Raw genomic sequence first — 21,166 nt, 5'->3', positions numbered from 1 at the left:
ACCTATAATTATCTGAGGCCTTAAAGCCTACGTTTTAGGACTTATCAACTCTCCCCTGAGAGCTCCTATTCTGGCATTCTGGAAGCCAGGTGGCTCTTATCATTTAGTCCAACCCTTGCCTGATGAACCCAGCTGTAAATTTCTTTCCCCTTGGTCATCCTCCACCCTTACACCGGTCTATCCCACATCTCCCCTCCACTGTCATCGCCCAGCCTGGATTTCATGGATGCTTTACTATCCGTCTTCGCCTGCCTTTGTCAAGACCTCCCTGCATTCACTTGGACAGACTCTGGTCTCCAAATGTCCACTCAGACATCCCTGACGGCCCTTCCCCAAGGANTGCATAATACCCCTCATCTCTTTGACCTGTAAGTCCTCCTCATGAGCTGCTAGTCCCAAACTCCTCCCTGCACACGTCAGCATGAAGACAGCCTTCTTCTCCGCAGACCCTCTTGTGGTCCGTCTCTACAGCACATCTTCATCTTCCTTAACTTCTTAGCTGAAACCCAGGGATACCCAGATAGACTTCTCTCAGGTAACCTTGGCTTGTTGTAACCGCCCCCCACCCCATTCCACTGGCATATCTCAAAGCTGCAAGACTGTAATTCAGGGCACAACTCCATCCATCAGAAGTCAAAAACAAAACAAAACAAAACAAAACCAACAACAAAACTTAATGGGAATCTTCTCTCCTTTCTGAGCCTAGTGGGCTATTTTTTTTTTTTTTTGGTATGGATTTCCAACTTTGGGGTCTTAGCCAAACCAATTCATCAAACCACTTGTACTACAATCTTGGGACCTCTGGACCTTTCCAAACACATTCATTCCCCTTTCTCTAAACTTAAAGAGATCCTTCTAGCTGTTTCTGCACCTCTCCAAACCTCTTGTTCTGTTTGTACACTTAGTCTTAGGTCTCTTATGTCAATTTTATGGAGAAACATGCCAAAGAAGTAGCCCACATGACTAAAAATTAGACTAAGTAGCAAAGAATTGGCACTTTTGCTTAAAGACACTCAGAAACTCCCATCTTAATGATAAAAGCTGTCAGAGTCACCCTCTGACTCATTACTGTACTGTACTGTACTGTACTGTAGAGACGGGCCACAAGAGGGTCTGCGGAGAAGAAGGCTGTCTTCATGTTGACGTGTGCAGGGAGGAGTTTGGGACTAGCAGCTCATGAGGAGGACTTACAGGTCAAAGAGATGAGGGGTATTATGCANTCCTTGGGGAAGGGCCGTCAGGGATGTCTGAGTGGACATTTGGAGACCAGAGTCTGTCCAAGTGAATGCAGGGAGGTCTTGACAAAGGCAGGCGAAGACGGATAGTTCATCACTGTCTTTTCTTACAGCAGTCTTCTTGGGATCTAAGTTGTTGAGCCATTTTCTTTCCCTTTCATGTTCAATAGACATAGATACTCTTTTTATCTCTCCACCTCCCCCAGTCACCTTTCCAAGGTATGAAACTCTTAATCCAGCCAACCTACTCCTTGAAGACTTTAGTCCTCCTGAGGACCCCTACTTTTTGCACTGATCCCCTGACTCTCTGCTCCCCACTTTTAGTCACCTATCAGAGGCTCTCATTGCTGAGGGCTCTAACGAGTCATTGATGGCATCTCCTTCTCAAGGATTTATTTTTATTATCTGTAATTGTGTGTAGGTGTGTGTGTGTGTGTGTGTGTGTGTGTGTGTGTGTGTGTGTATACAGGTGCCTATAGAGACCTGAGGCATTAGATCCCCCTAGGGGTGGAGTTTCAGATGGCTCTGAGCCACCTGACATGGGGTCTGGGAACCGAACTCTGGGCCTCTGGGAGAGCAGCGAGTGCTCTTCGCCATTGAGCCATCGGCTCTCTCCAGCCCCACGGGAGGAGCTCTTTTAAAGAATCCCATCAAGTTGCAGGTTGTGACACTGTCACAAGTGATACTACTGAAGTAGCCCAGTCTTTCTCTCCCCCCCTCCTACCACTTCACAGCATGCAGAGACTGTTGCTCTTCTTTGGCACTCACGATAGCATGAAAACGAAGGCTAACAGCTTCCTCAATTCCAAATACACTAGCCATGTTCTAATTCTCATGCCACAATTGGGTAAGAGAGAGGCTGTCTGCACTCCCCAGAGCACTGCTATCATTCATGACAAAGTCCTTCAAGATGCCTGGCTGTCCCTGACTGCAGCAGTCCTGTACTGCGCAGGCTGGATCTGGATAGCCGAAGGCAACTCTCGCAGCTGACACCCTCATTAAACAGGTAACACTGGTCTCCGCCCTGCATACGTCCAGTCCTCTGGAGTCTGCTCGCCCAGGGCCAGCCTTTTTTTTTTTCACTTTCTCATTTTTCCAGTCCTTGTTCCTTTTCAACCTATCCACCTCCCATGTGTGTACATCTGGTGGTGGTAGGGGATGGGTCAAGCCGAACTCAAAGACTCCTGGGAATCCCATGACTCCCTTTTCTGTTCAAGAATGGAACCTCCTTTCCACCCTACATGATGTGGGATACCAGCTTCTGCTCACCTTATTCAAGACCTATTTCTACTCCCCGACCTTGTCACAGACCTTCCACACCACGCCCCCTTCCTCACTCACCAGGCCCCAGGACATCTGCTGGGACAGAACCAGCAGATGGACTTCCCCCACATGCTGTCCTCTCGGTGTCTGCTCCACTGGTCGACACTCTCTCGGGGCAGGCAGGGGCTTTCCCAACTAGGTCTGAGAGGACACAGAGACTGTTCATATCTTTCCATTTCAAATCACTCCTTGCTTTGGTCTGCTTTCATCCCCACTGTCTGACAATGGACCCATGTGTGTTTTATTTCTAAGGTAACTCAACCCTTGACTACCTCTTTAGGCATCAAACCTTGGTTTCACATTCCCTATAGACCTCAGTCCTCAGGGCTGGTGGACCATGGTAATGCTTTTCTCAACACTTAGGTCGTGGTTGACTAAGTCAAACTGTCCTGGTCAGCTCTTCTACTGTTTTCTCTTTCGCTTTTTCAGGTTCTCTCCAGGAAAGCCCATTGATCTTGGCCTCCTAGGCCTCACGCACAGCTGGCCCGTCACCACCTTCTTGCTGCCACCTCAATCCCATTTCTGGATGCATGGACTGCTTCACATCTTACCACCTTCTGCCTTCATTTGGCTCACAAACACCTTCCTAAACTCATACTCATCCTGAGTCTTCTGAAAAGGGATCTGCCCAGGTCACTGCGACTACCCCAGCAGTAGCAAAGGTACAGGAAATTTCCTCTGAGCTCCAAAGGGCTCCAGACCCTAACTTGAATACTCTTAACCCTTCTGGTGACCCTCCTCCTATCTATGTTTCTTCTTTCCCAGGTCTGACCTCTCACCTCATAACCTGAGAGCCTGCAGCCACCCTGTCTTTACCAGCCACCTTTGAACACCCCGACTGAGCAAGTTTCCACTCAAGGATCCACGGGGCCAACTTGGCACCCCGCACTACCGCTGGCCATTCCCAAAGCACCATGGCATGCTTTTGGGTCCTCTGTTTTGTCCTTTTCCCCTCCTCCTTATCCTATCTGGAAAGTTGGATGCCCCTTGTAAACCTCACTCACCACATCCTACGTGATACCAACTCTTCTCTGTTTTCCAACTGCTGGGTCTGCTTGTCCACCCAAACCCAGCGGTCCCTAGCAGTCCCAGCCCCTCTGTCCATTTGGACAGACACACCCATGAAACTTCATCTTACCTACTCAGTCAAGCCCTTCTCTGGCTCCTTTCCCATTAGCGACATTGAAAGACGCCTCCGTCTCTTCCGTCCACTGACTGCCTCCTATTCTTTCCACAATCCTGACAGAAGGGCGATTGCTTTTCTTCAACTCGTCAGCTCAACAGGCATATTTCGGATCATCACCCGGATAACCTCTGTGATATATCCCCATAAGGACCGTTTCTTCGAATCTGCCCAACGCCCTCTCTGGGGACCACTCTTTACGGAGACCGTTCTCAGGTCGCAGGCCCCACTCTGCATATCCCGCTTCTTCAAGGTCTCAGCGTATGCTGCTTTTGTAGGCAACCTCTCTGCCTCTCTCTGCAACTACACCCTGCGCATTTCACCTTCTACCAGTCATGAAAACCTAGATCTTTCCACCACCCATACATTCAAACACGCAATGAAAAGACCCGATGCCAAATGGAAAAACCCGCTCCGTTTTTCCGGGCCCCCCTCCCTCATCTTCTCGAAGCCGGCTTACTATCCCTGCCCAACAGACATCAAACATTGCCATACCTCCCCGGCCACTCCCTGGATGCGCTGTCCTCATGCTCCCTTCGGCACCTGCTATAACCTCACTTTATTTGAACCAGACAACTCAACCCACCCCGTTACCATGTCAGTGAACCCTACCCACTTCAGGGTCAAACTCCAGGGGCGCAGAGACCCCTATCCACTCTCCCATTACCAGCCCCTCACGGGAGCTGCCCTTTCTGGACAATATTCAGTCTGGGAGAATGAGATCACTATTCAAGAAAACTGGGACGTCACCTCCAACATTTTCTCACATCTTCTCAGCTTCTCGTATGCCTTCTGCCTCAACTCTTCAGGCGTTTTCTTCCTCTGCGGAACATCGACTTACGTCTGCCTCCCAGCCAATTGGTCCGGTGTCTGTACCCTTGTCTTCCAATACCCGGATATTGAACTCCTCCCCAATAACCAAACGGTGCCTGTCCCCCTTTTTGCTTCAGTTCTTTCCTCAGACTCAGCTCTTCGCCCAAAGAGGTCCCCTCACCTCCTCCCCTTCCTTGCAGGCCTGGGTATCTCTTCTGCCCTTGGTACGGGGATAGCTGGCTTGGCCACCTCGACTCTCTATTTCCAGCGGCTTTCTAAGGCTCTCTCAGAAACCCTGGAGGAAATAGCTGCCTCTATCACTACCCTCCAGAACCAAATAGACTCGCTCGCAGGTGTTGTTCTACAAAACCGCCGAGCTCTGGACCTCATCACTGCTGAGAAAGGGGGCACCTGTCTCTTCCTCCGGGAAGCGTGCTGCTTCTACGTAAACCAGTCCGGAATAGTCCGGGACGCGGCAAGGAAACTCCAAGAACGAGCATCTGAACTCGGCCAGCATTCTGACTCTTGGGGACAGTGGCCTGACCTTGGACGCTGGTTGCCCTGGCTGACTCCCTTTCTGGGACCTCTTCTCTTCCTCTTCTTCCTTCTGACATTTGGGTCTTGTCTTCTGAACTGCCTAACCCGTTTTGTGTCCCAGAGACTTAGCTCCTTTGTCCAAGACACGGCCAAAAGGCACATGGACAGCATCCTCCAAAATTTCCAATATAAAAAACTGCCCCAAGACTCCCCAGATGAGGACACCATTCCTACATAACAGGAAGAAGTTGAGAGAGCACCAAATATACCCTCCCTTCTACCCAGTTAATAGAATCCAAGTCGCGAGAGTTAGTTATGGCCTCATGTTTGTATCAGGGTTAATTCCAGAAACTATAGTAATTTGGTATCCAGAAAATTTCTTATTTTTCTAGATCTGGGCTCCTTTTGCCTTATCAGTAGCCCCCATCTTAGACACGGCCTCTGGAGATGTTTTTCATCACCTGACTTTTTTTTTTTTAAGACAGGGTTTCTCTGTGTAGTCCTGGAACTCACTCTGTAGACCAGGCTGGCCTCGAACTCAGAAATCCACCTGCCTCTGCCTCCCAAGTGCTGGGATTAAAGGCGTGCGCCACCACTGCCCGGCATCACCTGACATTCTTTAATCCATCACTCACCTTACTGCTTAGCTACTCTTAGCAATTGCCAAAGAAGTTTTCAGTGCCCTGCCTGTAGGTAGAGAGTGGGCTCTCTTAAACAGAGATCTCTGCTCCCAGGCCTGTGCTGCCAGGGAGTGGCTTGTTCCTCCGTTGTCTTTCTTGCTTTCTGACCTCATACAAAGAACATTGAGGTAGTAGGGAGCTTCTAGAAGCTGGAAGGGGGCCAGCAAGGTTCCTCTATGACAGCTGAGAGAGAGAGACAGACAGAGAGAGAGAGAGAGACAGACAGACAGAGAGACAGAGACAGAGACAGAGACAGAGATTATTATTTCCTCAACCTTAGACTGTACCCTTCAGAAGACATTATAAACATGTAGTTTCAAGTGGTCAGCCTAGCAGAACTTTGGTATTGCAGACCCAAGTCACATGAAGTCACAAGTAGGTGCTGTAGGATATTCAGGTGGAGCTCTCCTGGAGCGCATGAACAAGGCATGGAGAGCATAGGCTGGGCTAGGATGTACGGTTGAGCTGGGCCTGGTAACTGGGATGGGCAAGAGGACCACAGGGAAGGGAGGGAAGGAGAGGAAGGTGAGAGAGGATTTCAGAGGTAAGAGCAAGATGTTCATGCTGGAGATGTTACCAGAGTTGTTAGGGGCAGAGCTGGGACCCTGGCAGCCATAAAAAGGTAGGCTTAGCCACCTGTCCTCAACAAGCCAATCATTGTCACACTTACTAGTGACCACAGAAAGAAGTAAACCACTTATCCAATGTGACCACACTGGGAAGAAGAGTTAAGAAGTCTGTGAAGCCCCTCTCTCACCAAGTCCACACTCTGGGGTCCTGACATGAGGTCTGGGTTTAAATAGAAAGCAAGCGGCAGGCATAAGGAAGCAGACCTGTCCAAGACCCCGCCCCTCCTACTATCATTGTCCCAGTCTGGTCTCTTCTGCAAGGTGAGGTCTGACACATGGTCAGAGTCGTGTGTAATCTTTTCCTGAGAGGTAAATCTCCTCCTAACAGGCCCCAGCCTTCTCCTCCAATGAGCACGAGACCCCTGGGAGACCCCAACTTCTCATTAATCCTTTCAAAAGCATGATGGCAAAATGGAGAGGTATATCTGCCCCTTTAGAGCACCTTCCTTCCTGCCAGGACAGTGACAGGAGGGGGTGGAGCCTGGGTGGTGGTGGCAGGGCCTGGCTTGGCATTAAACTCATCGGTGAACCTTCTGAGATTGAGGACCTACAGAAAACTGCAGGGGTTAAAAATGACCACGCAGAAGTTTAAAAAGTGTGCCACAAGGAGTGAGTCAGATGAAGTCTGTCTTTCAAGGACTTCAGGACTGGTGAGGGGGATTGGCAACTAACTTTAAAGGGTAAAGCCGGGAAGAGAGATTTTATTAGGTAAAGGAGGCACCAGTATGTTTGTGGATACGGGCTGGGAGTGAGGAAGATTTTGGAGGTTCCATTGGCAGAGTGAGCAGCTAGGGGATGACCTGTGGTCCACTGTACAAAGGCACACGTAGGACTTATTTCAGCCACAGTCCGTCAAGGCTTTGTCCTCTCCTGGCACCAGCCCTGCATTACCATGCCATTTGGTCACGCTGGGCTTTTAGGCTGATAAAGGCTTGGCTCTGGAGTGAGAGCAAAGATAACGGCCATGCGTAAATGTTGCTTCAAGCTGGTGTCTTCGGGCCCTGCAGCATGGGGCAGGCATCCCCCCAACAAGCAGAACATCAGGACCACCTTTCAGAACTTGAGCTTGGCTGAGGTCATAGGTGACATCACACATCATATGTGACTTGTGCACTTGAGTGGCTGAGTCGGGTAAGGGGCAGGCTCCTGAGAGGTAGAGCGGGTTAACAGGATTAACATCAACCTACAGATGGAATTCTCAACACTAACCCCTGCCTGTCACCACCTGTATTCAAAGAAAGCCTGGTAAACGGAGGCAGTTCTGCCCTACCTCTTCATTTGTCTCTGTTTCTTCTTCCATGTACTGGGGAAAGTTATCTTTGAGGGAAACTTATCTCACGGGTCAAGAGTCTATAAACACTACTGTCTTTGGAAAAGCAGGGATTCTGGGATTATAAGGACAGATGTATGCAGTTGTGAGGACTATATATGTTTAGAGGTGCTTGTGGATATATACATATACTTGAGTTAAAATTAGCTGGCACATGCATGCTCTCATTCTCAATCTACTGGTGTGTTTTATTTATTATGCGGTTACGTATCCATGGCCATAGCCTTCAAAAGAAGTAGGCCAATCCAGAGGCCAGAGCCCTATTGTCAGTAAATGGGAGAACCAGAGCTGGCACAGGCCTCTGAGCCAAAGTTAGGCTGTGCACCCTGCATGCTCAGTAACTTCCTCTTTCTAAGCTAAGCTTGGCTTCCAGTTGACCTGGGGCAGATGGCCTGCTGACATCTTCGGGCCTTCAGGAGTCAGGAACTTTATGTAAGACTCCAGCAGAATCAGCAGCCCGTGTCTCTGGACCTGACCCTGGAGAGAATATAGTCACCTCAGCAGCCAGTCTTTTGTTTCTGAGTTTCTGGGCTCCTGTCTTTCAAAGAAAGAGCAGCTTTCCCCTGTGCAGGGTGTGTCTAAAACACAGGGTTCTAGAACTGGAATGTGGACCTTGTCCCAACAGGCCTTCCTCCGGAAGTGGGGGGTGGGGTGGGGGCAGGGCTGACTGCTGAATTACCATGTCCAGGAGCGAGTCCTTCATCATCGGGCCTTCCCACTGCTATGCATGGCATTGTTGGAGGCGTGGAGAGCCGACTCCAGGCTTGGCCTCCGAGGATAATTCACAGATGCACACAGACAAGATGGTTTCTCAAGGAAAACGGTTAATTCTTTCACATCCCTGAGGGTCAGGGATCAAGAAGCCATATATGACACTACTGAGAAGGGATCGGGAGGCTGCCATCAAAGACTCCCAACACGCATATGTCTGGTGGCCAGACACTGCAATGCTATTGCAGAGGGAAGTCACTATCCTCCCCAACATGCCTACCCTCCTGTCTGCAGCCTTCTCAGGGTGCAAGAGAACAGCGAGCAGTAGAAAGCAGCTCTGGTTGCACTTCTGCTTTCTGGATCTCTCCAGTTCTATTGGCAGAGCAGCACATCTAGACTCCCGGCTGCACACATGTCTTAGAAATGTGGCCCCTGCAATCCACTGAGTATGAGATAACCATTGAGTGCACAGTCTATCCCGGAGAGAGGTAGAAAAAAGAAATGCTGAGTACTTGTCGTAAACCCAACACAAATCTGCAGTTGGGCCTGACTTGAATTCTTTTCATGTTTTGATTTTTTAATATTTTATTTTTGTATGTATTTCACATGTAAGTACTGTATTTATATCATTTCCCCTTCTCCTCTCTCCAACTCTTGTGTTCTCTGCTACACATACTCCTCAAATTCATGGCCTCTTAATTTTTTTTAACAGAAGATTTATTTATCTGTGTATCTTATGTATATGGGTGCTTTGTCTTTGTGTACACCTGAACACCAGAAAAGGACATCAGATCCTATAGTTGCACATGAGTGCTGGGAATCGAACTCAGGGCCTGTGGAAGAGCAGCCAGGACCCCTCACCACTGAGTCATCTCTCTAGCCCCTGGCCTCTTATTCTTTATTATTGTTACACATATACACATGCATTTATAAATACATCCTGCTGAGATAACTGAGTGTTGCTCGTATGTGGTTAGGAATGACCTCTAGGGATTGGGTAGCCTATCAGGGGGCTCATCCCAGGAGATTCTCAGACTCCTAGCAACTACTAATTCCCCGTCGTTCTTAATCAGGGTGTGGAGCCCTGTGAGAATCCCCCCACCCATGCGGTCATGTCTATAGGTGCTGTCATTTTTCAGGTCTTGTTTCGTCAACAGCATGGTTGCCGTTCCCTGGGTGTTGCTTCCCTGTCACATAGAAGACATGGTACCCCAGCAGATGTCCCGGTCCTCTGGTTCTTATAATCTTCCTGTCCCCTCTACCTCTATGTTATGTGAGCCTTAAGAGCTGGGGTTGTATTGTAGATGTATCAGTTGGGGTTGGGCTCCTCGTGGTCCGTGGCCCGTTGTTTGCAGTTTGGCAAGCTGTGGCTTTCTGTAACGGTCTCTGCCTACTTCAAAGGAAAGCTTCTTTGATGAGGGGTGAGAGCTACACCATAATGATTTTTTTTTTGAAAGAAAACTCTAAAAAAAAAAAAATCTTCTCATTCCAAAGATTATAGTCATATTCACATTTGTAAGACTCTTTAATATTAAAAATAATTAATTTTAAAATTTTAAAATTTCCAAGAATACTTATCACTGGTATGTTGAATCCCTTCCACCAATGCCATTGTTGCCAACTTCAGATGGTTTCCCATCCACTAGCATGTGGCATATAAGTCCTTTTATTTTATTATTTCATTTATTTTATTTTTTGGTTTTTCAAGACAGGGTTTCTCTGGGTAGCCCTGGCTGTCCTGGAACTTACTCTGTAGACCAGGCTGACCTAGAACTCAGAAATCCGCCTGCCTCTGCCTTCTCAGTGCTGGGATTAAAGGCATGCGCCACCACCGCCTGGCTAGTCCTTTCATTTTTAAATCATAGAAATAATGTATTATCTTAAACCTGAAAAAAAATTAGTTGCCTGCAATTCCATTACTTCCGCAAGTTGTTTCACTTTTCTTTCTGTACACAGACTTTTTTTTTTTACTTGTAATGGCCCCAGAATTGTGCTTTGCTTTTCTGACCCAGCCGTGTATGAATCATTTCCTCTGTGATTGCCCAACAGAACCACAGTTTTTACGGGGTGTGTAATATTTCACCAATACACATCATCGTTTCTTCATTTCCCCACTTACTGAATGTTTAGACAGTTTGTAACTATTTGCTACTATAAATAATGCTTTCAAAAAAGCTTTATATGTGTATCTCGGGTCTTCATGTCCCAAATCCAGAAGTGGGGGTCCATATGTATTGGTTGAAGACTTTCATTTTTGTATACATGGGACAGAGTCTCACATTGAGCTCAGGATGGTCTGGAACCCATCCTACAACACAAACTGGCCTCACACTAGTGGTAATCCCCCTGCCTCAGATTCTTGGTTGCTGGGGTATGTCCTGTGAATATCAACAACTTCTGATCAACAGCTCTTAAAACACCACTTTTGTCAAAAGTGGAGCCTTGTTTCTGTCACCTTTGTTAGACAGTGATCTGATATCTACTTTCATAGTCCCAGGATACACCTGGAAGCTACTAGGACAGCTACAGAACACTGGAAAATGGTGCCCTTGCCCTCCACACCTTTATTATTCCCTGCTCAGAAGTCTTTACATAATCGAAGGATGCCCTGGCACTGCCTTCAGCCCCAGGGTAATGTCCTAAATGCATTCAAGGACAGAGTGGCCCATAAGCAGGCAGACCTCTTGCATTTTGATTTCTAGTTTTAAATGCAGATGGAGCAAGGCAATACTAAGTTAAAATAAAGCATCCCGGACTCCAACTCATTGAAGGGCTCAGCAGGGATGGTTTTAAAAGAACAGCCTTAGAAGATAGGCAGTGTTGCAAAGCTTAATTCAGTCAGTCACTTGAGGACTCTCTTTTTTTTTTAAAAAATTATTTATTATTATTTTCTTTATTTACATTTCAAATGCTATCCCGAAAGTTCCCTATACCCCACCCCCGCCCCTGCTCCCCTACCCACCCACTCCTACTACTTGGCCCTGGCCTTCCCCTGTGCTGGGTCATATAAAGTTTACAAGACCAAGGGGCCTCTCTTCCCAATGATGGCTGATTAGGCCATCTTCTGCTACATATGCAGCTAGAGACACGAGCTCAGGGGGTACTGGTTAGTTCATATTGTTGTTCTACCTATAGGGTTGCAGCCCCCACAACTCCTTGGGCACTTTCTCTAGCTCCTCCATTGGGGGCCCTGTGTTCCATCCAATAGCTGGCTGTGAGCATCAACTTCTGTGTTTGCCAGGCATTCTTGCTGTGACATCAGCTAAAGATCTTACAAACCCCAAGAAAATGTCCCAGGGAGCTGCTTAGTGAAGGGTTCTGTTCCTGCCATGATTGTCTTGGCCCATCCAGGGCAGGGGGGACTTAGATCTTCAAAGAACAAGAGCAACACACACTTAACCCTTCCTTGTTTTCAGAAGAGAAACACACTTCCCCGTCTCTGGAGATTCTCCCCAAGCAAAGCTGACTAGAAGCGGGGACCTTGAGTGTTAATTGTTCATTCCCTGGAATGGGCCCTAGCAGAGCACAAAACGTGCACATATCCGAGTGTATCCTCAATTCTGGATTCCTACGACCACTCCATTGTCCAACCACTCTGCTTCATAATTGACATTCCCAGCAACAGACCTCACCTCCTACCAGATCCCCAGCCTTCGGAATGCTAAAGCTGGTTGATTAGTGTCTGCAAAACCACCGATTCTGGGGACAGCCCCTTCTTTTGCTCTTGCAGCTCTGCGCATATTCCTTCTGCTGACTCTCCCCAGGGTCCTGACTGTCCCTTGCAAATGGTCACCACCCCCTAGGTAGTACAACTTCCCGGGACACCCCAATGTCTGCTCTCGCCCCCGTCCGGTTGCTTGGAAATGTGCAGCGGGCAGCGACGTCACACAGAGAGGTGGGTGCCCTCTGCCCGGCGCACCAATAGCGCGGCCACGGCCGGCCTCTTCTTCTCCAGCTATTGGTGCTTCTGGCCGCTCGGCTCCACCCCAGCCCGCCATGGCGTCAGCCGCCGCAACCCGGGGGAGGAGGTTCCCACTTTAAGAAGTGAAGTTTTCCTCCCCCCTCCCCCTCCTACCCACCTCCTGCCGCCTCCCGCGCCCCGCGGGGCCGCGGATGGAGCTCCGCCGTGGCGGCGTGGGGAGCCAAGCTGTGGGCCGGAGGATGGATGGGGACTGCCGCGATGGCGGCTGCGGCAGCAAGGACGCCCGGTCGGAGGACTACGAGAACCTACCGACCAGCGCCTCGGTGTCCACCCACATGACAGCGGGAGCGATGGCCGGGATTCTGGAGCACTCCATCATGTACCCGGTGGACTCCGTGAAGGTGAGGCGCGCGGAGGACTGTGGGGGAAAGGAGCCGGGAGAGCAGTCGCAGCAGCGCGCGCGTTTGCATCCCGCTCAGTTCCAGCCTGGGGCAGAGCCACGAAGCCACGCTGCCGGTTCCCCGGGGCACGGCGACAGGCCAGGGCTCTCTCCCGGATTGGCTGCGCGCAGCCGGGGCTCCGGGAAAGCGCACCACGTCGCTCCTTCCGCGATGTCCCGCGGGAGTGCTCCCAGATTCTGCCAGGGAGTCTTGCACTTCTGTCTCTGTCGTGGTCGCGGGGGACAAGTGGTGAGCACTCAGCGCGCGGAGGTGGCTGTGGCTCTGAGCCGTACGATCGCGCGGGCGCTGCACGTGCGCCGCTTCTGCGGGAGCTGGTGGCAGGGAAGCGCTTGCTGCGCTCCTCCAGAAACGTACTCCCCCCAGCCTCCCCCCTTACCCCCCGGCCGCGCGCCCTCTGGCCCCGGCGCGTGCCTGCTGCTCTGGGGTGGTTTAGGGTCTGGGGAAGAGCCAGGGACGCCGCCGTTTCGCCGATTCCCCAGGCTCTGGGCAGCTCTTTGGGGGTCGTACTGGATCAGCAACACTCCACATGACACCTCCCTTCCCACCCACTACTAGAAGACAGTGGGACATCCAGGGATCTTTGCTGTCGTTCGTTTGCTGCGAGGTGGACCTGCAGACTTGTACTGTACAGCTGTGGGTTGTGTAATAGGCTTCCAGTTTGACCTGGTCACTCCCCCCAGGTAGTTTTCGCATGCGCTTCTGTCAAGAGGCGGCTTGAACAGGTGAGGTCTGTTAGAGCGAGAACTGCTTGTGCTGGACCTAGAGAGGCCCCGCGAGAGATGCAGGAAGTAATACCTGTAGTGACATTGCACCTTTAGAGCTGGAACGCGGGGCGAGACAACCCTGGGAGTTAACATGAATAAGCCCGAGGGGCAAGGAGGAGAAGGTTCCTCTCTTTGCCGCTTGAATTCTGGGCGGCTGGCTCCACTACGCTTTGGGGAACTTGGGGGCCTAAGTGGCAGTTATTTTGGAAGGCAGGGTGCCAGGCCTGCGCACATAAAAACAGTACCTTATTGCTGATGCGGGCCCCACCTGAGGAGGTACGAATATCTGGGTTTTCTCAGAGCTGGCAGTCAGTGGCTGGACAGGCCAAGTCCAGAGAACAGGATGCTGGGCCTAAGACAAGGCCTGTCTTCCAGCTCACTGCCAGACCTGAGTCATCTTCACCTCTGTCCCTCCACTGTCCTAGTGGGGAATCATACAGTGCTCCTTTGCCTGCCACTGTTGAGTGAGGAGGGGGGAACTGCTTTTAGATTTTAAAATCACCTCAGAAAGAGCCCGGACACCTGCTAGATCGCATTAATACAGGAAAAGACGGATCAAATGTAAGGGCGTTTCCTACAGTCTAATGTATATCTTGGTTAGAGACAGTGGAAAGTCAAGAGCTATTCATTTGAACAGGTCACAGACCTGGAGATGACATTCCACCGAAGGAACCCTTCCACCTGTGAGGCCTGGTGTCCCTTAGCCATGAGTTCTGATTCCTATCCCCTTAGCTGACTTTGAAGGTTAGAAACAATTATTGATGCTTCTTGATTTATTTAACAGTCCAGGCATGCCTTTCCCCTTTGTAAGTAACACACATTGTGTTTAGTTCTCCCACACTTGCCCTACCTGTTTGGATTCCCACTTCACTTGTGTATTTAGTCTTTTCCAAAAATTTTCCATCTGTGGATAGACAAACATGGGCTATAAGGGTGTGTGTGTGTGTGTGTGTGTGTGTGTGTGTGTGTGTGTGTGAGAGAGAGAGAGAGAGTATGAGCTATGAGTGCATATGTGAGTGTTCTTGAATGTGCAAACTGTGAGCATATACCTGTGTGTGTATGTATGTGTGTTTGTATGTTTGTGTGTGTGAGAGAGTCTGAGCTGTGAGTGTGTGTGAGAGTACATGTTCGTGAATGTGTGAGCTGTGAGCAGATACCTACTGTGTGAGAGTGAATGTGTGCGTGTGTGTGTGTGTGTGTGTGTGTGTGTGTCTGTGCGCTTGAACAGCTATCTTGAGTGTCATAGCAAGTATCCACCTCATGGGATTTGCTTGTAAAATGAAGTTGCTCATTGCCAGTCAGCATGTTTTTCTAGTTTGGAGACTGATCCCGACTGCCGGTCAGTAGTGACCCTTGGGACCCTTTGCTGTTCTTAGACTCACAGTTTGGGTGTGACGTGCCTTCTGTGTACCCCCACAGCTTTTTTTGGGGGATAGGAATGACTTTTTTCTTTCTTTCTAGTTTTCAACAAAGATAATAATAATAATAATGATAATGATAATGATAATAAAGGCACAGAGAAATTGTCACAAGCCCTATGGCTCCAAGTAGGCAGCGGCGAGCCAGAGTCTGCCATGATCATTACAGTTGTCTGTATCTAACCTGAGGTGGCAGGACACAGTTATGCCCCAGTCATGGAAACAGTTCATGTGGGAAGCCCACAGCTGCGTCCCTCTTAAATATTTTGGATGATGAAGACTGAGTAATTGAGTCAGGAGGGCGGGTTTGGCTCTCAGCCCTGTAGCTCACTGCTGTCTGCCTCAAGCACCAACCTGTGCCTTTGTTTTGTTGGGGAAAATGGGTGCTCCTTCACCTTTAGCCCCTCCCCCTTTGTAAGATGCCCCTATTGTCCTTTTGTGTGTTAATTATTACAGCTGAGACCAAGTGCATGTAAATTGGATCTTGGAAAGAAGAAAAAAGATGTCTTTGTTTTTTTTTTTTTTTTTTAATAAAGGCATCCATTTTTTGAATTCATAATTGTTAAGTGTGAGTGGAGTCTGCCAGCTTTCTTTCAGATTTGCTGTCTCAGGCTGTGTGAGCCGTGGGACCCAGGGCAGGTCCTTTGCAATCAAAGCCTGCTGATTTCCTTGGGTCTTCAGTACAGAAAGAGGACTCATGGGATGTGCACTGTTCTAATACTGAAGTTGCTATTTCATAAGATTCTGTCATCTCCCGATGCCACTTTAATGTCCACTGTCTTTCAAACTGTGGGTTTTGATGTATTAGTGGGCTGAGCATTTGGAAGCCGGATTGGTGACAGTATGTAAGTACATAAGCGGGGATGATTTGGGTAGAAAGAAACACGGTCGAAGCTCTGTTTGAGTCATGCACCCCAGAGATTGTGTGAAAAAGCACTCCTGACCAGACCAAGTACATGCAATGAATCCTAGCACTCGGAGGCCCAGATGGGAGGGCAGAGAATTTGAGGTCAGCCTGAATTTCATAGTGAGTTCAAGGCCTAGCCTGAGCTGCCTAGCAAGACTCCGTCTCCACACAAAGTCTGAGCACCATAGAGTGTCATGGTCCATAATTTCTCTCCCAGCAGCAATAGTCTAAGGTCACTTAAGTGCCTCTTGGGGAGACTTGCATCAGTTTTTTTTTTTCTAACCTTTCTCTTTCCCCCTTAGTCTTCACAGCTAGTGGTTAGATATGAAGGCTTCATTTAAAGAGCACCAGACTGGCGGGACCGCTCGGCTCCCCCATGATGGTAGCAACTGATGGATACCAAGTCAGGGATCTAGGATGCCTGGGTGGACTGCAGATTCCTGTCCAACTGTGGCTTCTCTCTAAGCCCCACTGGGCAACATTTCCCTGGAAGCCTCTAACGGGCGGTGGCAAGCTGGTAGGGTGACTTACGCTGGCCTGTGGGGTGGAAGCAAGAGCCGGTGGTGGTCAGGAGTGTTCAGGACTGTAGGGAGCATGCCAGGTGGGTGGAGGAGGAAATTCCATCCAGATTAGGCAGGGACCACGCAACTCAGCTTGGTAAGCACAGGGAAGAAAGGAAACAGGAAAGATTTGAAGTGGGGGAACTTCCGCTGACCCTTTCAGGGTCCTTCTTTGAGTGACTTGCCAGGAAAGCTCTGCTCTAACCCTCCCTGGGGGAGCCCTCTGTTCTCCAGACACCGAGTGGCTGATACATCCTACCTGTCCTTAGCTCTTCAGGAGGCCCTCATGGGTGTCTGTGGGGGATGGCCTAAACGTGGATACAGCCTGGCCTGCCTTTGGGGACAGCCCTGGCCTGCGAGGCAGGTGCTAAGGACCCCCCCCCCCGCCCCCAGCCCTTGAGCTTTCCTATTTGACTGGGAGGGAGTACTGGCAGCTGCCAGAATCCCGCTCCCAGCTCCTCATGCTTTATAGAACCAAGTGTAGGGCAGCTGGTTGTGCAACTTCAAGAGGCCATGAAGTCCCAAATTACTCTGTTCCCTGGAGCAAAATGATAGTGCTTTCTCTCTCCCGCTCTGCTCCCCCCCCCCCCCCCCCCCGCCCTTCACTGAGAAGTGCTTTTGGACAGGTGTGTTATAGGTGGACAGACACGGAGTCAAAAAAGAGTTCTCTTCAACTAAGTTCTTCCGTTCTTTCATGACAGCCCGGCACACTCTGATAGCCAGATCCGCGTCTGCATCCCTTTGCAAAGCTGGAACTCGACCCTCACACATTCCCTTGCCCAGGAATGAAGGGGCAGGACAGGCTTGGGTGGGGGGGTCACAGAGGTGGGGGGATAACGCCCAGAACAACAGTGAATACAGTGAATAGCAAAGGGGGCTCAGCATTTAAAAAATAAACAACAAACTTTATTTTTAAATTTATACATAAACTTTAGTTAGTTTCTGTACTGTTTTGTGTGTCAACTGGACACAAGCTGGAGTTGTCACAGAGAAAGGAGCCTCCCTTGAGGAAATGCCTCCGTGAGATCCAGCTGTAAGGCATTTTCTCAATTAGTGATCAAGGGGTGGGGGAGGGCCCATTGTGGGTGGTGCCATCCCTGGGCTGGTAGTCTTGGGTTCTATAAGAAAGCAAGCTGAGCAAGCCAGGGAAAGCAAGTCAGTAAGGAACATCCCTCCATGGCCTCTGCATCAGCTCCTGCTTCCTGACCTGCTTGAGTTCCAGTCCTGACATCCTTTGGTGATGAACAGTCATGTGGAAGTGTAAGCTGAATAAACCCTTTCCTCCCCAACTTGCTTCTTGGTCATAATGTTTTGTGCAGGAATAGAAACCCTGACGAAGACAGTTTCTTTATTTATTTAGACAAAATCTCTCTATGTAGCCCTACCTGGCCTGAGACTCATAGAGAATTGCCTGACTCTGCCTCCTGAGTACTGGGATAAAAGGTATGCACGCCTATACCTGGCGTCTTAGGGTTACTATTGCTGTGATTAAAAAACGATGAGAGAAACTTGGGGGAGGCAAGGGTTTATTTGGCTTACAGTTCCACAGCACTGCTCATCACTGAACAGGAACTCACACAGGGCAGGAACCTGCAGGCAGGAGCTGATGCAGAGGCCTTGGAGGAGTGCTGCTTACTGGCTTGCTCCTCATGGCTTTCTCAGCCTGCTTATAGCACCCAGGACCACCAGTCCAAGGATGACATTATCCACAATGGGCTGGACCCTCTCCCCCATCAATCACTAATTAAGAAAATGGTTCCCTCCAGATAACTCCAGCACATCTGACACTGTAGCTTTTTAGTATGGAGTGACATTTGAGCGGGCATGACTGGGGTAGGGTGCATGTGTGGGTGGAGGTCAGGGGACAGTTTTTGTGGAAGTCCGTTCTCTCCCTCCACTTTAAAGAGAGTTCAGGGGCTAGAACTTAGGTCATCAAGCATGTCACCTGCTGAGTCATCTTGCTTACTGTGCATTTGGAGTTTAATGGTGGGGGGGGGGGGAGTGGTGTTAATTGACTGTGTTTCTTAGGTCACAGGGGCAAGTGTTCAGGGCTTAAGGGATGTGTTCTCCAAACTTTTTATTGTTGTTTACTGGCTAAGTCTTTGCCACCACCTTGACCATCCCTTCTTGGATGCGGTTTTGTGTCATTTGCAATAATCAACTTCAGACCCCTAATCCCAGTTTGCTTTGCCTTGGACGTGTGTGTGTGTGTGTGTGTGTGTGTAAAGGTATTTTTAAATAATGCATATGTGTGTATGCCTATGTGGGTATGTGCACGTGAGTGCTCACGGGGCCTGGAGGTATAACTCCCCTGGAGTTGGAGTTACAGGTGATTGTGAGCCACCCGGCATGCATGCTGGGAACCAAACTCATGTCCTCTTGTAGCTCACCAGAACCCCTCCCCGCACCTTTTCTTTTCTTTTCTTTTCTTTTCTTTTCTTTTCTTTTCTTTTCTTTTCTTTTCTTTTCTTTTCTTTTCTTTTCTTTCTTTCTTTCTTTCTTTCTTTTTTTTAAAGATTTTATTTATTTATTATATGTAAGTACACTGTAGCTGTCTTCAGACACTCCAGAAGAGGGCGTCAGATCTTGTTACAGATGGTTGTGAGCCACCATGTGGTTGCTGGGATTTGAACTCCGGACCTTCGGAAGAGCAGTGGGGTGCTCTTACCCACTGAGCCATCTCACCAGCCCCCCCCCCGCACCTTTTCTTTTGAGACAGGATATAAACCGACCTGAAAGTCACTAGGTAGCCCAGGCTAGCCTCAAACTCCTGTCACTCCTGCCTTTGAGTGCTGGGATTATAGTAGGCTGACACCAGCCTACTGCACCTTTGTCTTCTGGCTGCATGGAACTAACTACCTTCCCTGGACCACTGGGTGAACTCCCCACTCCTCTCCCTTCCCTGCTCCTCCCCACTTGTCATTAAGCCAGTAGGGGCCCCTCTGGAACCCCAGTGCTTCCCAGTCTTATCTTTGCCTTCCCTTTTGAGGCATTGATGTTTGTTTCTAATCTGAAGCAGTCTGGCCCCACATGGTGCTCCCCAGGGACATAGCACCTGCAGCTCTGTGGTTTGACCTTGCTATTTCCTGCTCTGTCTTTGTTGGACTCCATGAAGCTCAATTTATTCTGCCCTTGGGGTTGGCGTCCTAGTGTTTGTTCTGCTCCCAGTGGCTGAGTTTTGATTTCCTAATCTATGGAGAAGAACCCTAACTTCTGTCTCTCATTCCCCTCCCTGGCCTTACTGCCCCCTGATGGTGTCTCCCCTCATCTATGCTGTGGGAGTGTCTGGTTGACATCATTGGCCCCTGTAGCAAAGGCCACCTCCCATTCTTTTCCTATCTCCCTTTGCTGTCCTCCTAGAAGTCCATCTCTCTTCCTAGTGGTCAGGAACTCACTCTCAGGACCTTTCACCCATCTGCCTGGCAATGGCCCCCGTTCTTACCTGTGTGATCTTGACATAGTTTCTTAGCCTCTCTGTGCTGTTTTCCCATTTGTAGAAAGAAGACGCTGTTCTCTTGGGTGGTCGGAGGGTGAGGTCCTTGTAATGCTCAGGACAGAGTTGGTACAAGGAGAATGTTCTCCAGGAGTGAGCCTGCTTCTTCTTCTTCCCCTTCAGTAATGTGGTTAGAGTCACTGTCCCTCCTCCAAGGACTCGGACTCTTGGCAATCTACTTCTCTCCAGAGTTCTATGGATATACCACCAGGCAGTGCAGGCCTCTGTGCCTGTCGTGAGTGTGTCTGTGAAAGCGCATGGTGTGTGTGTGTGCATGTGCATGTGGATCTCATTGGCTTGGGACTTGGTAGCTCAGCTAGGCTCTAGGGATCTGCCTGCCTCTGTCTCCCCAGGAATTGTAAGCAAACCACCACACCTAGCTTGAGCTCTCTCCCTCTCCCTCCCTCCCTCCCCCCATATGTATGTATGTATGTATTTACACAAGATCTCAATGTGTAGTCCTGGCTTTTCCTTGGAAATCAGAAACTAGCACCACCTTGAGTTTACAGAAATCAGCCTGCCTCTGCCTCTAGATTGCTGGGATTAAAGGCATGGTGGGTTCTGGGGATCAAATTCAGGTCTGTTGTTAGTACAGCTGCAGGCTTAAGTTTTGTAGTCTTTGCTTCTTTAGCTTAATTCTGAAAAGCTGCTCTGCCCACTGGGTAGCTGAGCCCTTGGGTAATTCATCACCGCCCCCATCGGTATCTGTGGGCTGTGGGCTCTGAGCACTGGGTCTCCTCCTAAGGTCCCATCAACAGCTTCTGACCATCCACGTGCCTCTGCTTTCCTTACTGTCACAGGGTGCCTCTCTTCCTACACTGCAGAGAAGCTAGGACACCAGATGGCTCATCTTCCCCCCAGTGCCCTTCACACTTTTGCTTTCCAACCCCCATTGTAAGGGAAAGGGGCTCTCTTGGTCCTCTAGGGGAGTTGATAGTGGCAGGGAGGTGTGATGTGCATGAACCATCCCGATATAGCAGGATTGAGTCCTGACTCTACACCCAGGGCACATGAATTAACCTCTGTCACTTCAGGTCCCTTCCCAGCAGACTGGGGGGGGGGGAGCATTAATCCCAGATCTGGGTTACAGGAAGAAAAAAATGTCCCTGCCTAGTGAGGCTCTCAGTAAAATGGTTTGTTTGTTTCCTCTTCCTCTTCCTCTTCCTTTTCCTCCTCCTCCTCCTCCTCCTCCTCCTCCTC

At 49.6% G+C, this 21,166-nt stretch overlaps 3 protein-coding genes across 3 annotated transcripts in view; 2 read left to right on the top strand and 1 right to left on the bottom strand.

Moving 5' to 3' along the window:
- Entpd4 (ectonucleoside triphosphate diphosphohydrolase 4) overlaps nt 1–1,138 on the bottom strand; it is a 73,634-nt gene extending 72,496 nt beyond the window's left edge. The window contains exon 1 of the mRNA XM_029541345.1: nt 1,070–1,138. Within this exon, the coding sequence (XP_029397205.1) occupies nt 1,070–1,138 (69 nt within the window). The remainder of the gene's footprint in view (nt 1–1,069) is intronic.
- Nucleotides 1,139–3,472: 2,334 nt separating this feature from the next.
- LOC115064547 (syncytin-B) lies at nt 3,473–5,329 on the top strand. The gene has a single exon (XM_029541473.1). The coding sequence runs from the start codon at nt 3,473–3,475 to the stop codon at nt 5,327–5,329; it is 1,857 nt and encodes a 618-aa protein (XP_029397333.1).
- Nucleotides 5,330–12,381: 7,052 nt separating this feature from the next.
- The window catches only part of Slc25a37 (solute carrier family 25 member 37), a 40,798-nt gene continuing 32,013 nt past the window's right edge, over nt 12,382–21,166 (top strand). Inside the window, exon 1 of the mRNA XM_021203623.2 lies at nt 12,382–12,764. Coding sequence (XP_021059282.1) covers nt 12,555–12,764 — 210 coding nt within the window. The 5' untranslated portion in view covers nt 12,382–12,554. The remainder of the gene's footprint in view (nt 12,765–21,166) is intronic.

Source organism: Mus pahari, chromosome 8, assembly GCF_900095145.1.
Source record: "Mus pahari chromosome 8, PAHARI_EIJ_v1.1, whole genome shotgun sequence".
Lineage (NCBI taxonomy): Eukaryota > Metazoa > Chordata > Mammalia > Rodentia > Muridae > Mus > Mus pahari.
The sequence above is the reverse complement of the archived record's forward strand: the minus strand, read 5'-3'. Positions and strand labels throughout refer to the sequence as shown.

Coding starts and splice junctions, on each gene's coding strand:
- LOC115064547 (XM_029541473.1), top strand. CDS start 3,473: ATGGCATGCTTTTGGGTCCTCTGTTTTGTCCTTTTCCCCTCCTCCTTA.